Below are 17,861 nucleotides of genomic sequence, written 5' to 3'. Positions count from 1 at the left end.
CTAAAATACGCGTCGTTTGGCTTTTTCAACGTTAAAATCGTCCAATCCGATCAGAAGTTATGGTGTTTTAAAGTTTCGCATGAATTTTAGGGAAGCATTTCTGGCCTGAAATTATATTTTCGGTAAGGAATTTTTTTCTCGTAAATGGTTAGGATTTCGAGGGTATATCTATTGACCAAAAATGATTATAATCGACCCTTGCAATCAAAAATAATTTTTTTAGAACGATTTGAAATTTTTTAATTTTGACGAAAAATTTCACACCTCGAATTTTTTTCTCGAAACTGGGTAGGATTTCGGGGGTATGTCTATTCACCAAAAATGATTATAATCGACCCCCACAACCGAAAATAATTTTTCCAGAACGATTTGATATTTTTTAATTTAATTCTTAATAACTTTTTAACGAAGCTTCCATCAACAAATTGGTATTCTTGATTTTCGTCTCATTTTGGCCTCTAGAATCCCCCATTAGAATTTTTCCTAGGGAACACTCTGTATATATAAAATCGAGTGCAGCACAGAACAAAGTTTAAAGACAGAAATAATCAAAACAAGTATCGCAATTGAATGCATCTCGCGAATCGTAAGTCTCGAGTAACAGTCAACATTCTGGAGAATGAAGCCCCGTGGAGAAAAAATATTTCATCTTTTCTGCATACAGAATATTCTGCAGAGAAACGGTCTGTGTAAACAACGAAGAAATCCTACGAAATAAGAGTGCGTTCGCGGTAAGATGTCTCACAGAAGTCTTAGAAGCATGGCGGAGCAGGGAGCTGGTAGAAACAGAGAAACGAAGACCGATCAAGATTGAAACAAGAAGAAGATCAGGTGACAGAGTGCGGGGGTGGAAGGAAGGGACGAGTGGGAGTGAAAAGGGGAGGCTCGAGCCAATTTCATTTACCTGGGCCGGTAATTCTGGCAGGCGCCGCGGCATATTGCAGTAAACGTCGCTGTCGGCACGGAGAAAGACAGATACGGTCTATAAAGCTTGAATTAATGCGCCTGTGTAATTGCGGCGGGGCCTCGTAATTATTACCGCGGCCGTCGTAAAGTCGAAACTTTCGCGCCGTTTCCGAAAACGTTTCTGCGAACGAACGATTCCCCACCGAAAACGACAGATTGTCTTAATAGACCGAGACCTGGCTGCACACATTTCACCATCATTTCATTAAGGACATTTTCCACCTTAAACGACGCCAGTAATATCATCAACCATGAAATTCTAATTCCGGTCTGGCGTGGGCGTCAGTTCGAAAGCATCAAATTTTTAGGCTATTAAATTATATTACGTAATCGTATTATCGAGGCTCGAAATTTATTCGCCTATACGATCTCATCGGTAGGTGATATCGCTGGTATATCTTGATAATTATTGGAAATAGCGTTCTCTCAGCGTGGATTTTAACGACCTTTAAATGTGTTGTCGAGTACATTTTGAATAACTTGCGCTATATCGACCCACTTTAGAAGTTAATTATTGTTTTTACCTCCGCTGTTTGATAATTTCGAATTTGAACGAACCCTTACGTTTCACATTGATCAAGCTGTTGCAAATTGGATTCGATGCTCCGATCTGGTACATACACAGAGCTTAAATATCACAATTTGGATGCCTCAAAATTACATTTCTATTTCCAGATACCAACAGCATTTTGGTCGATTAATTATCAAGGATATTGCATTCGATCAACCTTCTGCAAATGACTGTACATTACTCGATTATTTCGAAGACGAATCATAAGTGAAAAATGCGAAATATAATTCCAATTATCATCGCGTGTTTCGCAACTTTACTTTTCCTTCCTTTCGTCGAACACATACAGTACACTTTCTGTAGCAATTTATTTTTCGAGCTCCAAATTGTGACCATTTTCTAAAGGACCATTGTCCTTTGTACTTGACGGCAGATTCACGTATCTGTGATCCGTTTTCTCTAAGGAGCTACTTCCTTCTCGTAACTGCTTCCGTACGTGAATTCCACATGGATGTTCGGAAAATATTCCCATTTATTCTCGACGAATAATTATGCACAATAATATAACAACGCACACAGTATATATGTAATCAATACAAAGTAACTGCTAAGTATATAGTATATGTATATTTATAGTATTCTATGTCGCTTGTACGAAACATACCAACATCAATCAACAGACATTACACGTGTATACTTAACGTAGATGTGGAAAGCATATAGTGTTACAGGCAATGTCCGAGTATTACAGGCACTTTCAGAAAACCCAATGAGTCAGCAGCTTGCATAGACGAAACCAAATTCAGAATAGATAATTAGCGAGACAGAATTAGGGAGAGAGTAAGAGAGAAAGCGATTGAGAGAAAGGTTAAAGGAAAGAAGATTCATGAAGAAGAAGAGAGGAGCCAGTAGTTAGAAGAAATGAAGCTGCGGAGCGATAGAGAGAAGGAGAAAGAGGATAGACAGCGAGGCTGATAAATATTAAAGTGACAGACAAGAAGAGACAGGCGTAATACAGAAACGTTGCAGAATGTTCGATATTTCATTGTCGATAATCATTATGCAGCAGCAGACCGAGACGAACTAAAGATACGATAAGAAAGAAGAGAAAAGCTCGCCAGTACACAAAATCGATCAGACCATCGGACAGCTTCGATACAAGAAATCGTGGACGTTCGCGTTCCAACAAGTAAATTCTCAAATTCTAAGTGTCACGAGTTAACAAGAATAACGCTAGCAACGATCATTGTAACAATGTAAATAACAAAAAGGTACAATAAATATTATTAGTACGGCACGACGTCATGCAAATGAGCAAAAGTCTCGTCAGAACTATTGGCAGTACGTGTTGCGATTAGCGTTTCGGTTAAAAAGAGCAACGATCTTTTTCTACGTCACCGCGCGTGTGAAACTGTGGTGCTCGTGTTCGTGTGTGGCGAATGTGTTCATTGTAGAATCTTTGTCTCGCGAAGACAATCGATTTAACGCAGAATTGGAAGGTGATATCTCGTACACCAGCGAAAGGAAATCGAGTGAAAGCTTTCGTTTCGAGGTAGTTCCAAGTTTGCACCTTCGTCGATTACCACTTTGTTAAATAGTTAACGTGAATTTGACAAAATATGCTCCAAATGCCCACCGAAACAATTTATTCGACGAAACGTGAAAGGAATAAATGGGTATCCTGGATATCTCGTTGCTCGTCCAAGGGTTAATCACCCCATTCAGTGTTTTCACAGACCCCTCCTCTTGTTTGACACGCTAGTACGGTATCAACGAATTAACTGCAAGCCACGAGTAAGTTACTAGTGTTTCATGAATGAGTTAAAAGCGAAGTACAGGATACGTAGCTGTACATCATTAACGAACTATAAGAGACACAAGCAAGCCACGAGACACATAGTAGCGAACCTCGTCAGGTGACATACTTTAGATAGAATGTATACTTGGAGAATTACGTGTGAAATTTTCAATTTTTATGGACCATGTTTGAAAATGGAAATATTTTCATACTTGTACCGAAAGGAAAGTTTTTACGTTAGAGGCATCTGTGTACAGAATGGCCCATCTAAACAGGCCACACTCTGTTCAATTATTAATATTGTTAGAAGACATTTTAACAGTTTCTGGCTAAATAAAAGCTTCGAAGAAAACGTTTTCCCTGGAATATCGACGCGAGAGACTGTACGTTGTCGTTATTATCGCGAATCTCATTGTTTACGCGTTAAAATCGATGTTCCAAGTGCAATCTTTGAACTAGTAATTGAAAAACCGAGCGAGTTTACGTCGATGAAAATTGAAGCTGCTCGAAAGAGCAATGTCGAAAAAGACTTGGGCGCCTATCGAGCGGGAATATGATTATAATTAACGAAGATGAGGCGCGATTCTTGCATCGATTACTTCTAGCCAGCTGGTCGCTGAAGATTCAAACCGACAGCTCCCTTTTCCCTGGTGAAACAACGTCGTCTTTCTTTCCTCATTACAGAACCTGGAAAATGGGGCAAGTGCGACGAGGTGCAGCGAAAAATTCAATCTCTTTTTGCCTTCTTCAAAGCTGCAACGTTACCCCGACCTCTTTTCCCCGTGACAGTCCGCTTCGAGCTTATATTTAGCATCGAATTCATTTTCATTCGATGTTTCGCCCCCGACGACTGTCCGCGAGCGGAATTTTTCCCCGGAATATATTACAATTTTCACGAAACTCCGGACCACGAAGACGTCACTATTAATCCTGACTCTTTCTTCTTTAAATTGAAGATTATACTGTCACTGTTCTGTCCAGGGTTATAGCTTTGGACAATCGCGATGCGTTTACACGTTCAATTGCGTTCGATCAGGCAATTAGGATCCACTCGAAACGAGGCACTGGACTTAACTTAAAACCTATTCAGGTGCTCGCTGTTGCGTCCTAACAGGTGGCAGGACATTCTGCTACTAACTCAATTTCCCCGTTTCGCATTGATGGAGATAATGAAGGAAATCATGAGAATGCACTGGATTCGAGATCCGCGTGGCGCGCTCATCGAGTTTCATTAGCATCGATTACTTTTAATCGAAAGTCAGTGAACGCTGATGGACGTGCTCTGCTGTGTCTTTGAGTTCCGCCATTCCATCGTGTCGCCTAATTCAATTCTTTCTCACGAAGAAAAGAGCAACTTTCTAAAGTATAATCTCGAATAGCAAATGTCGCGTATTCGTTTTTAAACAAATTTAAAGTCTGTCCGTTCCACGGTAATCGTAAAGTTTGAAACGAGAGTAATAAAAATGTATGTACACTGTCCACGTTAAAATAAATATATGTGGAAATATTTTATATTTACAGCTGTTCGCACAAGTTAAATTTTCGGGCCATTCAACGTTTTTCATGCTTGAATTTCAATTACTCGCCAACTTCAATCAGAAACAAGCATTTGACCCTCCCGATAGCACTTTATCAGCGCGAAGCAAAAATTTTATTCCACGTTTTTCGAAACACGTATTTATTTTACATGATTCCCACGGTGCCGGCAAAGGACAACTTTCGTCGGAAAAATTTTAATTCTTTCTCCAAAATAGCTTCATCCGTAAAGCTAGGAAATTGTTTACCCACATAAAACATCACGTTCGCTGATTTAGGGTATTGTAATTCAAGAGTCACGTTGCAGCAACAACGTAAGCTATTTCAGCACTTAACGCGGTAAAATTCCTGCCCAAATGCTTGTACGAAACCAGAGAATTATGGCTGAGAATACTTTATGTGGAACTGTGAATCTTTTTACGGTTCCTTTTCTGCCGGAGTTTAATTTTACTGGTATTTTTAACGTCCAGAGCCACGTTACTTTATGCTCTGCTCTGATAATTATTCAATCTATCATCGATAATTACGAATGTACAGAAATTTCGTTGAAAATTGTGGCGATTTCCATCAATTTTGGGATCATTACCCTCCGCGTTGCTTTCCTGTCGTTATGGTCTTTGGCGTCGAGTGCCCGATAATTCGCTAAACTTTTAGATTCGTTGTTCCGTAAATTGCGTTAAAAACTGGCGGTCTGTGGCTACGCCTATTACACGCCTGGCGCGTCCACCGTGCATGGGGAATAATGACGATGGTTTTTTAACTGGACGTTAACTAGGAGAGTGATGTACTACCGGTGTGGTGCGTCGTTATAATGGTCTGTGGGGCTCGGTGTTCTCAATGAACGCGCCGGTACCGCGATTCGAATGTAATGCACCGCATTTAAAGTGTGTGTTTCGGTTAACTGAACGTGTCAGAGGTCGCGAGCAAGTTGGAAAAGAGGTTCGAGCCCTTTCGCGTCTCGAAATGTGCATACACGTTGTCTACAGTTCACTTGAACGAGTGTTAATTAATAAATAGTAATCCCTGAAACCTGTCCTCGTGGGAATTTTCTTCGAACCGTCAGGAAAGAATCTCACATTTCGTCGACAAAGGTGTACTTTGAAAGTTCAGAAGACACGGAAGTGGCATGGCGTCAAAGGGAACTCAGACGCAACTTAGCAATTGTCTCTTTGATGGCTCGCGAGGTGTAAGTCTAGCGTTATCGCGTAACAGCAGAAATTTCCTTCCTGTCTTTCCAAACTTTACATAATCGTAGTTTCACGGAGGAAAGGATTGTCAAGATTTGGTGGGGAAAGACAAAGCGTGTAGTTCCTTTGAGTCGGTTTCAAGAAACACCGTTTGGCAGAAGCGTGTGGCGAGTGTCGGTGATTTCCACGCTGCAGCTGAAATTACCTTCCTGTGTGTCTAAACTCCACGTGATTGTTGTTTCGGAAGAGGGAATGGATTGCCTGGACCCGGATTAAAAGGCAAAGTACAAAGTTCCTTTGTAGCGCTTTCGAGAAACATCGTCGAAAGGCACACGAGTAGTGGATGGGAGCAGAGCTTTTCATTCGATTCACTTTATTTAACGAAACAATAGCATCGTCTTGTCAAATTCACGTTTCTTCGAGTTACATTTACCCAGTGGGTCGTTCAACAGATATTACCTTCTATTCTACGTTCCTATAATTGAAATCCAGGTTGAAACGATCATTAATTACCTGGCAATATAAGTTAAGAATAAAACGTCAATTACGGTTAAAATTTCAAAGATTTTGTAAATAAGTTTCGTCGATCTCCAACTGCAAAGGAAGCTGACACATATTATTCATAATAGTATTAAAACTGTTCGTATTTTTGAGAATGGTGTTCGTATGTGAATGTTTGTACGTGTACATGTGTTGTTGGTAACGCATTGCTTGACAAATATACGAGATACGAAGCGAACGAACAAGTAAACAGCGTACGTGAGTATATTGTGCAGAACGCTATGTATATAAGACAAAACGTATAGACTCGAAGAGAGAAAAAGATGTAGCAAAGCGACAGAATTTTCTAAAATGTAAAAGAAGGAAAGGAGAAAGTCGTGGCAGCGAATAAACCGAGCCTGGATTCGTTGTTGCAAATTCGCGCGATCGGTGCCAGCTTTTGCAACGAGAATCGAATTTATCTGCGAAGCTCCGAGCTTCTTAACAAATGTTCGACGTGTTTCGCAAAGGGTAGTTTCGTTCCATCGGCGGAACGACGCTGAAACGCTGACAGGTTATTGCAATATCTTCGGAATACCATTTACTGTAGGCGAATTCGCCTCAGCGTGAAATTCCTAGCGCGGAGTCTGACGCACGAACAATCTGCTTGAAAAATAAAATAAAAGACAGGTGGGGCGAGGGTCGAGCGTTTATGATCGCGCTAACGAGATATCAGGTTCTGCTGCCAGCAGACAAGGCCAAGGTAGGTGTAAAATAAAAATACCACGGATTCAAGGGGCGCAAAGGCTGAAAGGAGAGCACGTGAAAACGAAGGGAAGAAAACGATCGTCGAGTGTTCTTAGCGGCAACCGAGGCGAAACGTTTCGAACGTGACTGGTAAACGAACAATGCGTCTACAGCTTGCGCAAGTACCACCCCGGAGACATCGTTGGAGTTCGAGTCAGTATTCTCCTCAACCTTTTTATCTACCCTTGCCCTTTTATTATCACGGCTAAATCCTATTTTTTACGTGCCCCACGCACCGTACAACTCTGGTTCAATCCGTTTCTACAGGGTGTTCGGGGAAAAATTTTAATCGGGGATTCTGGAAGCCAAAATAAGACGAAAATCAAGTATATCAATTGAGGCTTCGTTAAAAAGTTACTATTTAAATTCAAAAATTTCAGATCGTTCTGGAAAAATTATCATCCGTTGCGGGGGTTAATTACAATCATTTTTGGTCATTACACGTACCCCCGAAATCCTACACACTTTTGAGAAAAAAATTCCTTACTGAAAATCTAATTAGGTGCTTAAAACGAAAAAAAAAAATTTCAAATCGTTCTGGAAAAAATATTTTCGGTTGCGGGGGTCAATTTCAATCATTTCTGGTCATTAGACATACCCCCGAATTCCTTCCCAGTTTCGAGAAAAAAATTCCTTCCTGAAAATGTCTGACCATACCATTGATATGTTCCCCTGAAATTTTTCGTCGAAAAAAATTTTTCCCAGATCGTTCTAAAAAAAATATTTTCGGTTGCAGGGGTCAAGTACGATAATTTTTGGTGAATAGACATACCCACGAAATCCTACTCAGTTTCGAGAAAAAAATTCATCACCGAAAATTCCATGTCTGACCATAGATATGTTTCACTGAAATTTCATGCGTATCTTTAAACCATCATAACTTCTGAACGGATTGGACGATTTTAATGTTTAAAAAAGCAAACAACGCGTAATTTAATGGAGAATACGTAGAAATTCTAACAATATTCGAAAAGTTGACCCCTGACCCCGAAAAATAAGAAAAGCCCCCTAAAACTGGTCCAATTTTCAAACAGCCATAACTCCTATAATAGTGAATATATTTCAATGAAACTTTTCTCCGAAGTAGAGCTTGCCAGTACCCACAAAAAAGTATTAGACAAAATTTTCGTAGCGCCTCAATCTAATTTGTTAAAAATCGAAAACTGATTTTAAGAAAAATCGACAGGGGGTAGGTGCCTAAATTTTTCGACGAAAAAAAAAATTTCAAATCGTTCTGAAAAAAATATTGTTAACTATAGGGATCAATTACAATAATTTTTGGTGAACAGACATACCCCCGAAATCTTGCACATTTTCGAGAAAAAAAATTCAGTACGAGCGAAGCCTCTATCAACAAATTGATATTCTTGATTTTGGTTTTATTTTGGCCTCTAGAATCGTCCATTAAAATTCCCCCAGGTGTGGTCGAACACCCTGTATATTATTAACGTAAGAAATAAAAAGGGTAACGCGTTTATCGATCGTCGGTGGATACTACTTTTTAAATAATTCCGAAATTTGTCGCAGACGTGTCGAAAGTTTTGTGCGATATCGCGGGGATCCGTGAGCTCTTAACGCGGTATCACGACCGTCGTTTGCGTTCCAGGGTTGGAAACTCCGCCGAGTAACTCGACGCGTTTCATCGCTCGTTGCATCCTCGCGGTCCTCGAGCGTTGGCAAACATTTCCCCGCCACGTTGGTTTATTGGAAAATCAATTGCTCTTAAGGTAAATTATTCTCTTCGAAGAACACGCGTCTCCGCGATCGCTAGAACGCGGAACACTCGCCGTGGAAACACGGTTCGAAACTCGGGCGCAGCGTCGTCTGTACAGCCATTTTCAATGGGCCGCGGAGCAAATTGTTTTTACTTGGCTTTCGACGTAACGCGCTCTTTTTTCATGTTTTCGTTCCCTTCTGCGGACGAAAACCGGGGCGATATTGTACGACACATTCGATGGAGAATGAAAGCCGTGACAGCGCAGGGGGAAAGGGGCACGTACCCCCAGGGGAGCCATGTTGTTCAAGCTGTCGACGCATCGTTCGCGGAAATGATTCTAATTTGATTTCTTCCTCGAATATTTTAAATTGCAATCTCGCTTATCGTGAAATTACAGCCCGTCTTTTATTTGTTAGCTGGCACCGACGGGGTGGAAAAGAGCAATTATAATAGTATTCGCGGGGGTGTGTCGAATCGACACGAAGCCAGGCAATTATCATCGTTCTCGCGAAGGAACAATCGCGTACGAAAGCGAAAAGAAGAGACAGAGAAAGAGGAATTTATTCTGGTCGCGAGAACGGCCTTCGAAGGAATCCTTTTTAACTATTACCGTTATCAGTTGGACACTATTTTACAAGACGCCTTAAATTAATTAAGAATAATTTAAGCAATCGATATACGATCGAACACAATCACTCTTCCACGCTCGTTTCACAGGCACTCGTACACGTAGGATGCTGGAGAAAGCAATTTTTCAAATAATATTTTAATTTGACAACTTGAACGGTGCACTCGTTTCTAACGTATTTGAATGACTATCGATCGTTGTAGTGGATATTTAATGTGAAATTAGTGTCGAACCATGTCGCCAGTGTTATTTAATTTGCTATAGAACCGGAATGTGGGACACGTTTGTCTGTTTTTATTCGTCGTAGAAACGCAAAGAGGGTCTTGTAACCGAATACTAACGAGATTAGATCGCCATACTCGGGACACTGAAGTAGCATAAAATGTCAGGCAATTGGTAGGACAAAGGGAAACGATTCCTTTTGCTCGAATTGTCCCGGCAAGGTGCTCGAATGAAAGAGATCGGAAGTTCCGCGACGCTTTCGTCGGGTGCGGTCTGCGGCCGGTTGGGCGTTTTGAATATAATTGAAGCCCTACAGATGCGACCGTTTCGCGCTTTTAATATCGCGCGGGAACACAAAGGCCTGGATAATTAAAGTACTCGTCTCCGCTTGGAAAGAAAGAGATTCGCCAAGAAGTAGTCGTTGTGTCGTAATGACCGGAGATGAAAGTGTTGCGGTTTGAAAAGCTTGAAAAGCTCGAGGAAGAAGAGCGATGCATCTACAGGATTAGGAGCAAAGGAACTTGTCTTAATTCATTGTTTCTCGATTTAATTTCGGACCGTACCGAGCCTTTAAAATTATTACGCAAGAATGTTTGAAATAATGCTCGAAACATACTCCGCGAATTCCAGTCGCAAGTTGCCAGAGTCGAAAGCACGTCTGTCGCTACGCTTAAGAGGTTCGATCTCGAGTCGAGGGAAGAGTAAATACGTTTAACGTCACTTTGCAGTACACGTTCTCGAACTGAGTACGATAATTAAGTAAACCTACCCCACGATGCGACACTTTATACACCTTTCGAACATCTCTGACACTCCGTGGCCCAACAAGCACTTTGCAATCGATTCTTCGTTTTGATCAGCGATAAATTCATTTGTTTTTATTAATATTTGCTAAGTTATTGGCAAGAGAATATTTGGGGAATTTTTACTGATATGAATTTTGAAAAGGATCGCGTGGGGGCGAATTTATTCAGATTTCGCGAACCTTTCAAACCGTGTCCCTATCTCCAGAGACAAATTACTTTCGTTCCGTTTGCTCTTTTCCTCTATGGGGCACACCTACGCCCCCACCTCGTATCTCGATTCCTCTCCGATTAATTTCTCGAACGATCCGCGTTCCAATATCGCGGGTGTCATGCACGACGAAGGATACGCCGATTTCTTCGGCGTTGACGCATCGACAGGGGCACGTCGACGTGAAATCGGACCGGGTCGAGGGAAACAGAACGCGCCCAAGGAACAAAGACGCCGCGCCGACAACGAATCCACCGCCACGGGCACGATTCAAGCATTTTAATTTACTTCGATCACCGATAAAACAAACCTCCAGTCACCTAACGCAGGGGTTCGCAAACTTCTTCTGAAAACACTTTTTTAGAAAGCTCCAAGAAACCCACTTTATACAGGGTGTTCTGCCACCCCTGGGGAAAATTTTAATGGATTTTAATGGATTCTAGAGGCCAAAATAACACGAAAATCAAAAATACCAATTCGTTGATAGAAGCTTCGTTAAAAAGCTTTAAAGTTCCGTTAGTATTGAATTTTTTTCTCGAAAATGCGCAAGATTTCGGGGGTGTGTCTATTCACCAAAAATGATTGTAATCGACCCCCAGATTAGAAAATAATTTTTTTAGGACGATTTGAAATTTTTCAATTTCGTTGCAAAATTTAGCCAACTTCCTGAATTTTTTTCTCGGAAATGATTAGGATTTCAAGGGTATGTCTATTGACCAAAAATTATTGTAATTGACCCTTGCAACTGAAAATAATTTTTTTAAAACGATTTGAAAATTTTTTTTTTCGTCGAAAAATTGAGGCACCCAGTTGATTTTTCTTAAAAATCTGTTTTCGATTTTTAACAAATTAGATTGTGGCGCTTCGAAAATTTTGTCTAATACTTTTTTGTGGGTACTGGTAAGCTCTACTTCAGAAAAAAGTTTCATTGAAATATATTCACTATCGTAGGAGTTATGGCTGTTTGAAAATTGGACCACTTTAATGGGGTTTTTCCCATTTTTCGGGGTCAAGAGTCAACTTTTCGAATATTTTTGCAATTTATACATATTCTCCATCAAAATACTCGTAGTTTGCTTTTTTAAACATTAAAATCGTCCAATCCGTTCAGGAGTTATGACGTTTTAAAGATTTATATGAAATTTTCGGGCAACATTTCTGGCCATAAATTACATTTTCGATTAGGAATTTTTTTCTCGAAAATGCGTAGGAATTCGGGGGTATGTATATTGACCAAAAATGATTGTAATTGACCCCAGAAACCAAAAATAATTTTTCCAGGACGATTTGAAAAAATGTTTTTTCACCGAAAAATTTAAGCACTGTCGATTTTCTTCAAAATTAGTTTTTCATTTTTAATAATTTTGTTTGTCGCCCTACAGAAAAGTTGTCTAATACTTTTTTGTAGGTACCTATGGACTCTACGTCAAAAAAAAGTTTCATTGAAATATATTGACTATTGTTAGAGTTATGGCTGTTTGAAAATTGGACCACTTTAATGGGGTTTTTCCCATTTTCTGGGGTCAAGGGTCAACTTTTCGAATATTTTTGCGATTTCTACATATTCTCCATTAAAATACGCGTTGTTTGCTTTTTTAAACATTAAAATCGTCCAATCCGTTCAGAAGTTATGACGTTTTAAAGATTCGCATGAAAATTCAGTGAAACAAATCGACGCTATGGTCAGACATGCAATTTTCAGTAATGAATTTTTTTCTCGAAACTGAGTAGGAATTCGGGGGTATGTCTAAGAATCAAAATTGATTATAATTGATCCCTGCAATTGAAAATAATTTTTTTAAAACGATTTGAAAATTTTTTTTTCTTCGAAAAATTTAACATCTACTCGAATTTTTTTCTCGAAAGTGGATAGGATTTCGGAAGTATGTCTGTTGACCAAAAATGCTTGCAATTGACCCCTGCAACTAAAAATAATTTTTCCAGAACGATTTGATATTTTTAAATTAAATTCTTAATAACTTTTAACGAAACCTCCATCAACAAATTGGTATCTTTGATTTTCGTCTTATTTTAGCCTCTAAAATCTCCCTTTAAAATTCATCCCAGAGGTGGCCGACCACCCTGTATGCTTAAATGTTTTAAAACACCAGCAAAATTTAATTCCAACAATCTAATCAAAGCTTTGTTACTTCAATTTTGAATAAACTTGCGTATCAATAATTGCAACAGTTTTGAGACTCGTGCTTGCAACAGGACCGGGTACGCAGCTGTTGTCGAACGCACAGAATTTCCGCGACCGTGCGTTTTCCAGGTGGAAATAATGTCTCGACGTAGTCAGTGATGGCTGAGCTTTCGAGCGGAAGATCGACGAGCCCTTTCGACAGCCTGAGCAGCCTCGTCGAGACGAGGGATACGCGAACGGTCAAAGTTTCCACGAGCAACGTTTTGGTCCTCATTTTTGTTCTTTCCGTGCTTTCGAGACGCGACGCGACATTTGCATCGCGCTGGGAATGAAAATAGAATACCCTTTTTGCATTTAAACCGCTCTATAAGCTAACTATCGCCGCGACTTCTAAGCAACGTTTCGCCTATTTGCATATCACCGGAATCCAGAGTTTATTTAACTCGCAAATAGGTTCTTTTTCGCGAAACTGCAAAGCGAACACGCATCCAAGAGTGTTTCTTCTATTTTACCCTTTTTTCGTGAATTTCTCTATTAAAATTTCAGACGCAAGAATCACTAACAATTCCCCAGCTACTTTTAAGCGTTGTTTAAGATAAAACTCGGCCACGTTCGCGAATGTGTTCGGGTTAGTGGATTTCGGGGTTCCTTCGCGAGGTGACAGCGACCTGTCGCGTTTCAGACGCGAACTTATTCAATTAAATCCCGGTAAGTTGGCGCCGAAGTTTCCGAACTATGGAGCAGGGAGGGTCGTTTGGAACTGGAGAAAGGAAATTTCTTCCGACGTGGTTCCTTTGTTTGCGCCTGTGGGAGAGTAACAACGCGTGAATTCGAGCATTGTTAGGAAAAACTTTCGTTCGAAGGGGGAATTCGGCATTGTAGTCGCGCGAGCGAATGCTGGCCGCGATTAGATTTGCGTCCGACGATTGTCTGTCTACCGTAAACAACGATAAACAACGTTAACGAACGAACTTTACCTTCGTCTAACGTCCAATCGCTTCCCAAATACGAGTGCACCGTACAATGTAGAAAAATCAAGTTCGAAACGTTGATATCCTCTCGTCAAGAAAAACGAAATAAACGAAATAAAAAATCAGTTTCTAGCTCGGAATGGTCCAATCGCTTTCTAAATACGAGTGCACCGTACAATATAGAAAAATCAAGTTCGAAACATTGACATCCTCTTGACAAGAAAAACGAAATAAATAAGATAAAAAATCAGTTTGTACGAAGCATCGTTCGCTCGAAATGGTCACTTCCTAAATACAAGTGCATCGTATATAAAAAAATCAAGTTCGAAACATTGATATCCTCTTGACAAGAAAAACGAAATAAATAAGATAAAAAATCAGTTTGTACGAAGCATCGTTTATTTGGAATTGTCCAATCATTTCCTAAATACAAGTGCACCGTATATAGAAAAATCAAGTTCGAAGCATTGATATCCTCTCGTCAAGAAAAACGAAATAAAAAATCAGTTTGTAGGAAGCATCGTTCCCTAGAAATTGTCCAATCGCTTCCTAAATACGAGTGCACCGTATATAGAAAAATCAAGTTCGAAGCATTGATATCCTCTCGTCAAGAAAAACGAAATAAAAAATCAGTTTGTAGGAAGCATCGTTCCCTAGAAATTGTCCAATCGCTTCCTAAATACGAGTGCACCGTATATAGAAAAATCAAGTTGAAAACATTGATATCCTCTCGTCAAGAAAAACGAAATAAACGAAATAAAAGATCAGTCCAATCGCAGAGTCACGCAGCGTTAAAAATGAAGAAAAAACGATAAAAGAGCAAAGAAAAGGTTTGAAGAGGAACGATCGGGATCATCGAAAGAAAAGGGGAGAGAAGGGGGGTTGAAAAGCATTCCGAAACCCTAGCGGCATAAACACACACTGGCACACGTTTTATTTGCAGAAAAGTCAATGTACCTAACAGGGGTATAGCGTCGGAGACCTGGGGCAGGGTCTCGGCGACGAGGTTCAGGAACACCGTCAGCGATAACAAGATGGTCACTCCTGAAACAGTCGTAGCCCAGCGTGCTCAATGATCCGTTACGTACTCGCGTCCGAAGCAAGTAAGCCGACGATCGTGCCCAGCCATTGGCACGAACGTCGTCCCTTGGATCGTCCAGGCGACTGACAATCCGGGGATCAAGACCTAGGTGAATCCCCGGTTTTAAAACAGCCGTCCGATAAGGCGAAGAATGGGAATCGAACCGAGAGGGTTGGCTCTGGGATCGAGTGTCTGATCCTCGAGAAAGAGGATGCGATTGATCTTAAACTGCTTCGACGTAAGAGCTTACGCAGCTGCTTAGAATATCGTTGGGAAAAGCTGTTCCGCGGTGGAAAGGAATTATTATTCTCACGAGATCGAAAGTTTTCGTACAGACAAAACCGTAGGTCTGGGTTAGGTTCCACCTTTTCCTCGGATCGAAACGTTACTCTGATTTCCAGGAATCTTTCCCTTTCTCGAAAATCCTTGGAATTTTCCACCAGCTCGGGGAACTAATTTCACAGAGACAAAGGAAGTGCATAGGTGAAATCGATAGCAACAGAGACTCTTGCAGTCTCTCTAATAGAAGTCTATTAAATAATTACATTCAGTGGACGAAACTAAAATAGGCGCGAGGCTCAGGAAATGCTTATCTAATCTAAACCACCAACTCTGTGTACCTAAGGGGAGCATTAGGTTAATGATCCGTCGATGAGAGTTTACGAGTTCTCGATCTGATCAGCTTGGCATCCGATTGAGGTCGGAAACAGGCATTCGTTCGCAGCTTTGGAGGCCCTGAAGAGTGTCACCATCTTTTCCAATAAACGTGTATATTATCCGAACGTACAGAGCACCTACAGTTTCCGCTGATTAATTAAAGACTAAATAATAAATAACGTGCACTGGCGAGGGACGAATTCGTGGACATCGAGGTAGCAACAAAAGTTATTTTCTGCAGTGTCGTTTCTTCTTGAATATTAATGTCTGCAAAAAGAGCCACCTTGGGAGAACGTCGTTCGTGCACGCGATTTTGCTTAAATCGCGCTACATTTACGGGAAAACTTTTTCGCGGCTTCTTTAACGATTGCGCGATAAATCGACGAGCAGGAAAAATTTAAATACCGTATATTAACAATTTCTTTATCCCCCTTGATTGACGGGTCATTTGGGCCCACGAGATACAGGGTGTCGCGATTTGGACGAGCTCTATCGACGACACACGCGTGGAAATTTCTATCGATCCTCGAGTATTTACTTTCGAACGAAGTAAATGAACCACACTCAAGAAGCACTTTCCATTCTGTGTAAAAGAGCGTTTCGGGCGCCGTAGAATTAATGGCGCGTTTAATCAAGGGAGGATTGGGGCGTTCCGTAAAACAGCAGAAAAATCGCGAGAATACGTTGCATTGTTTCTCATTTAACAAAAGCTTCCTAGTTTTACTCGAATATTTCTATTCCCATCGAGGGGTGCGATTAAGATATTAATCTGACTTTGAGGGCGTAACGCGCCGCCATTTTCTGACGGATGGAATTTATGAAATTGATGGGCTGCTATTGGAGCGAAATAAAATTTCAAAACACCAAATTCGAAAGCTTGGGTACGGAAGGGGTTAACGAAATATGGACGCGATCGAGATTGAAATAACAGATTTTTTTAGTTTTCGGGGGACTAGAGGCTCTGTAGTCGCCATATATTCGTCGGTGGTGAACGAAAAAAGAAAACCACAGACAAGAAATTGCGAGGAAAGGAAGAAAACTAAAAGAAAAGAACGATGGAATCAGCGAAAAGATATAAAATAGTGAGAGAGAAAGATGGAAAATAGGTCAGCAAGATAAATCGTGAATGAAAAATAGTAGAAGATACAGAGAAACGCGGAAAGCACTGGAACGCATAAAAAAGGGCGTATTAGGTATAGGAATGTAAAAAGGGAACGATTAAATACAGGAAACTATTTCACATTAAATTCGAATTAACTTGTGAAATTAATAATACTTGTAAATCGATTCCCGTGTATCTCATTGGTTGTTTAAACTAGCTGTTATTAGCAGGTATCTGTGTGTTCATGGTTACCAAGAAATTAATAATTCATGGGAGCATAACTTTCATTATGAACGTTGGACAAATTATGCATCATCTGCAACGAGGTTCGCGAGTTAATTGAAAATGTTTCGATCTTGAACGTTGTTAATTAATATACAGTTTTTTCTACACTCGATATCGAACGTTCTGAAACAGTCACAAATAAAAAGTTGTAACTAATTAAATCTGTTTTTCAGAGAGATGTAATTTTAAGTTGAAAATTACAAATCCCCCAAAAACGATACTTTAAACGATAAATCGTTTCTCCAAACGAACAATTTAAAGGTTTAAATTGAAATTCGATGCGAACTGATACTAATGATAAGCGATGACTATAATACACCGATAAACATTCACTTTGAAATGGTATTCAAAAACAGTAGTAGGTACAGGTTTCGTTGTTCACATTGTTTGTTAACATTACTTTCCGATAACGTTAATTCGATTGGAAAACACCCGACTAATTATACGATTCTATGAAATTAAAGGATTTAAACGCGGAGCATAATTATATAGCTCTGTACCTACATTATCCCCGAATTTTCTCACGAAATTCAATAGAGTGTCGCGCTAATTTTTATAAAATACGATCCTTTATCTTTACAAAGAATTATCCGCAGTAATACTATTCCGTGTTTCGCATACTTGTTTAAAACATGCACCGCGAGCAACGAATAAAAAATTCATTCTCTTTACAAAGTACTAAACTTCAGTTTCCAAAAGTGTGGTTTAATCTTGTTAATAATATTTTTTTTTACCGTGTCGGTGACGTAAAACTTT

At 40.1% G+C, this 17,861-nt stretch overlaps 1 protein-coding gene across 2 annotated transcripts in view; it reads right to left on the bottom strand.

Annotated features, from left to right (window-relative positions):
* Nucleotides 1-17,861, bottom strand: part of Nachralpha6 (nicotinic acetylcholine receptor alpha6) — a 325,848-nt gene that overhangs the window by 39,628 nt on the left and 268,359 nt on the right. Inside the window, exon 10 of one of the 2 annotated variants that reach the window (XM_076780528.1) lies at nucleotides 14,938-15,024. The exons of the other annotated variant lie outside the window; for it this stretch is intronic. Coding sequence (XP_076636643.1) covers nucleotides 14,938-15,024 — 87 coding nt within the window. The remainder of the gene's footprint in view (nucleotides 1-14,937; nucleotides 15,025-17,861) is intronic. 2 annotated transcript variants of the gene reach the window in all.

This window comes from Colletes latitarsis, chromosome 13 (assembly GCF_051014445.1).
Source record: "Colletes latitarsis isolate SP2378_abdomen chromosome 13, iyColLati1, whole genome shotgun sequence".
NCBI lineage: Eukaryota > Metazoa > Arthropoda > Insecta > Hymenoptera > Colletidae > Colletes > Colletes latitarsis.
Note: the sequence above shows the minus strand (reverse complement) of the source record. Positions and strands in the feature narration are given on the sequence as shown.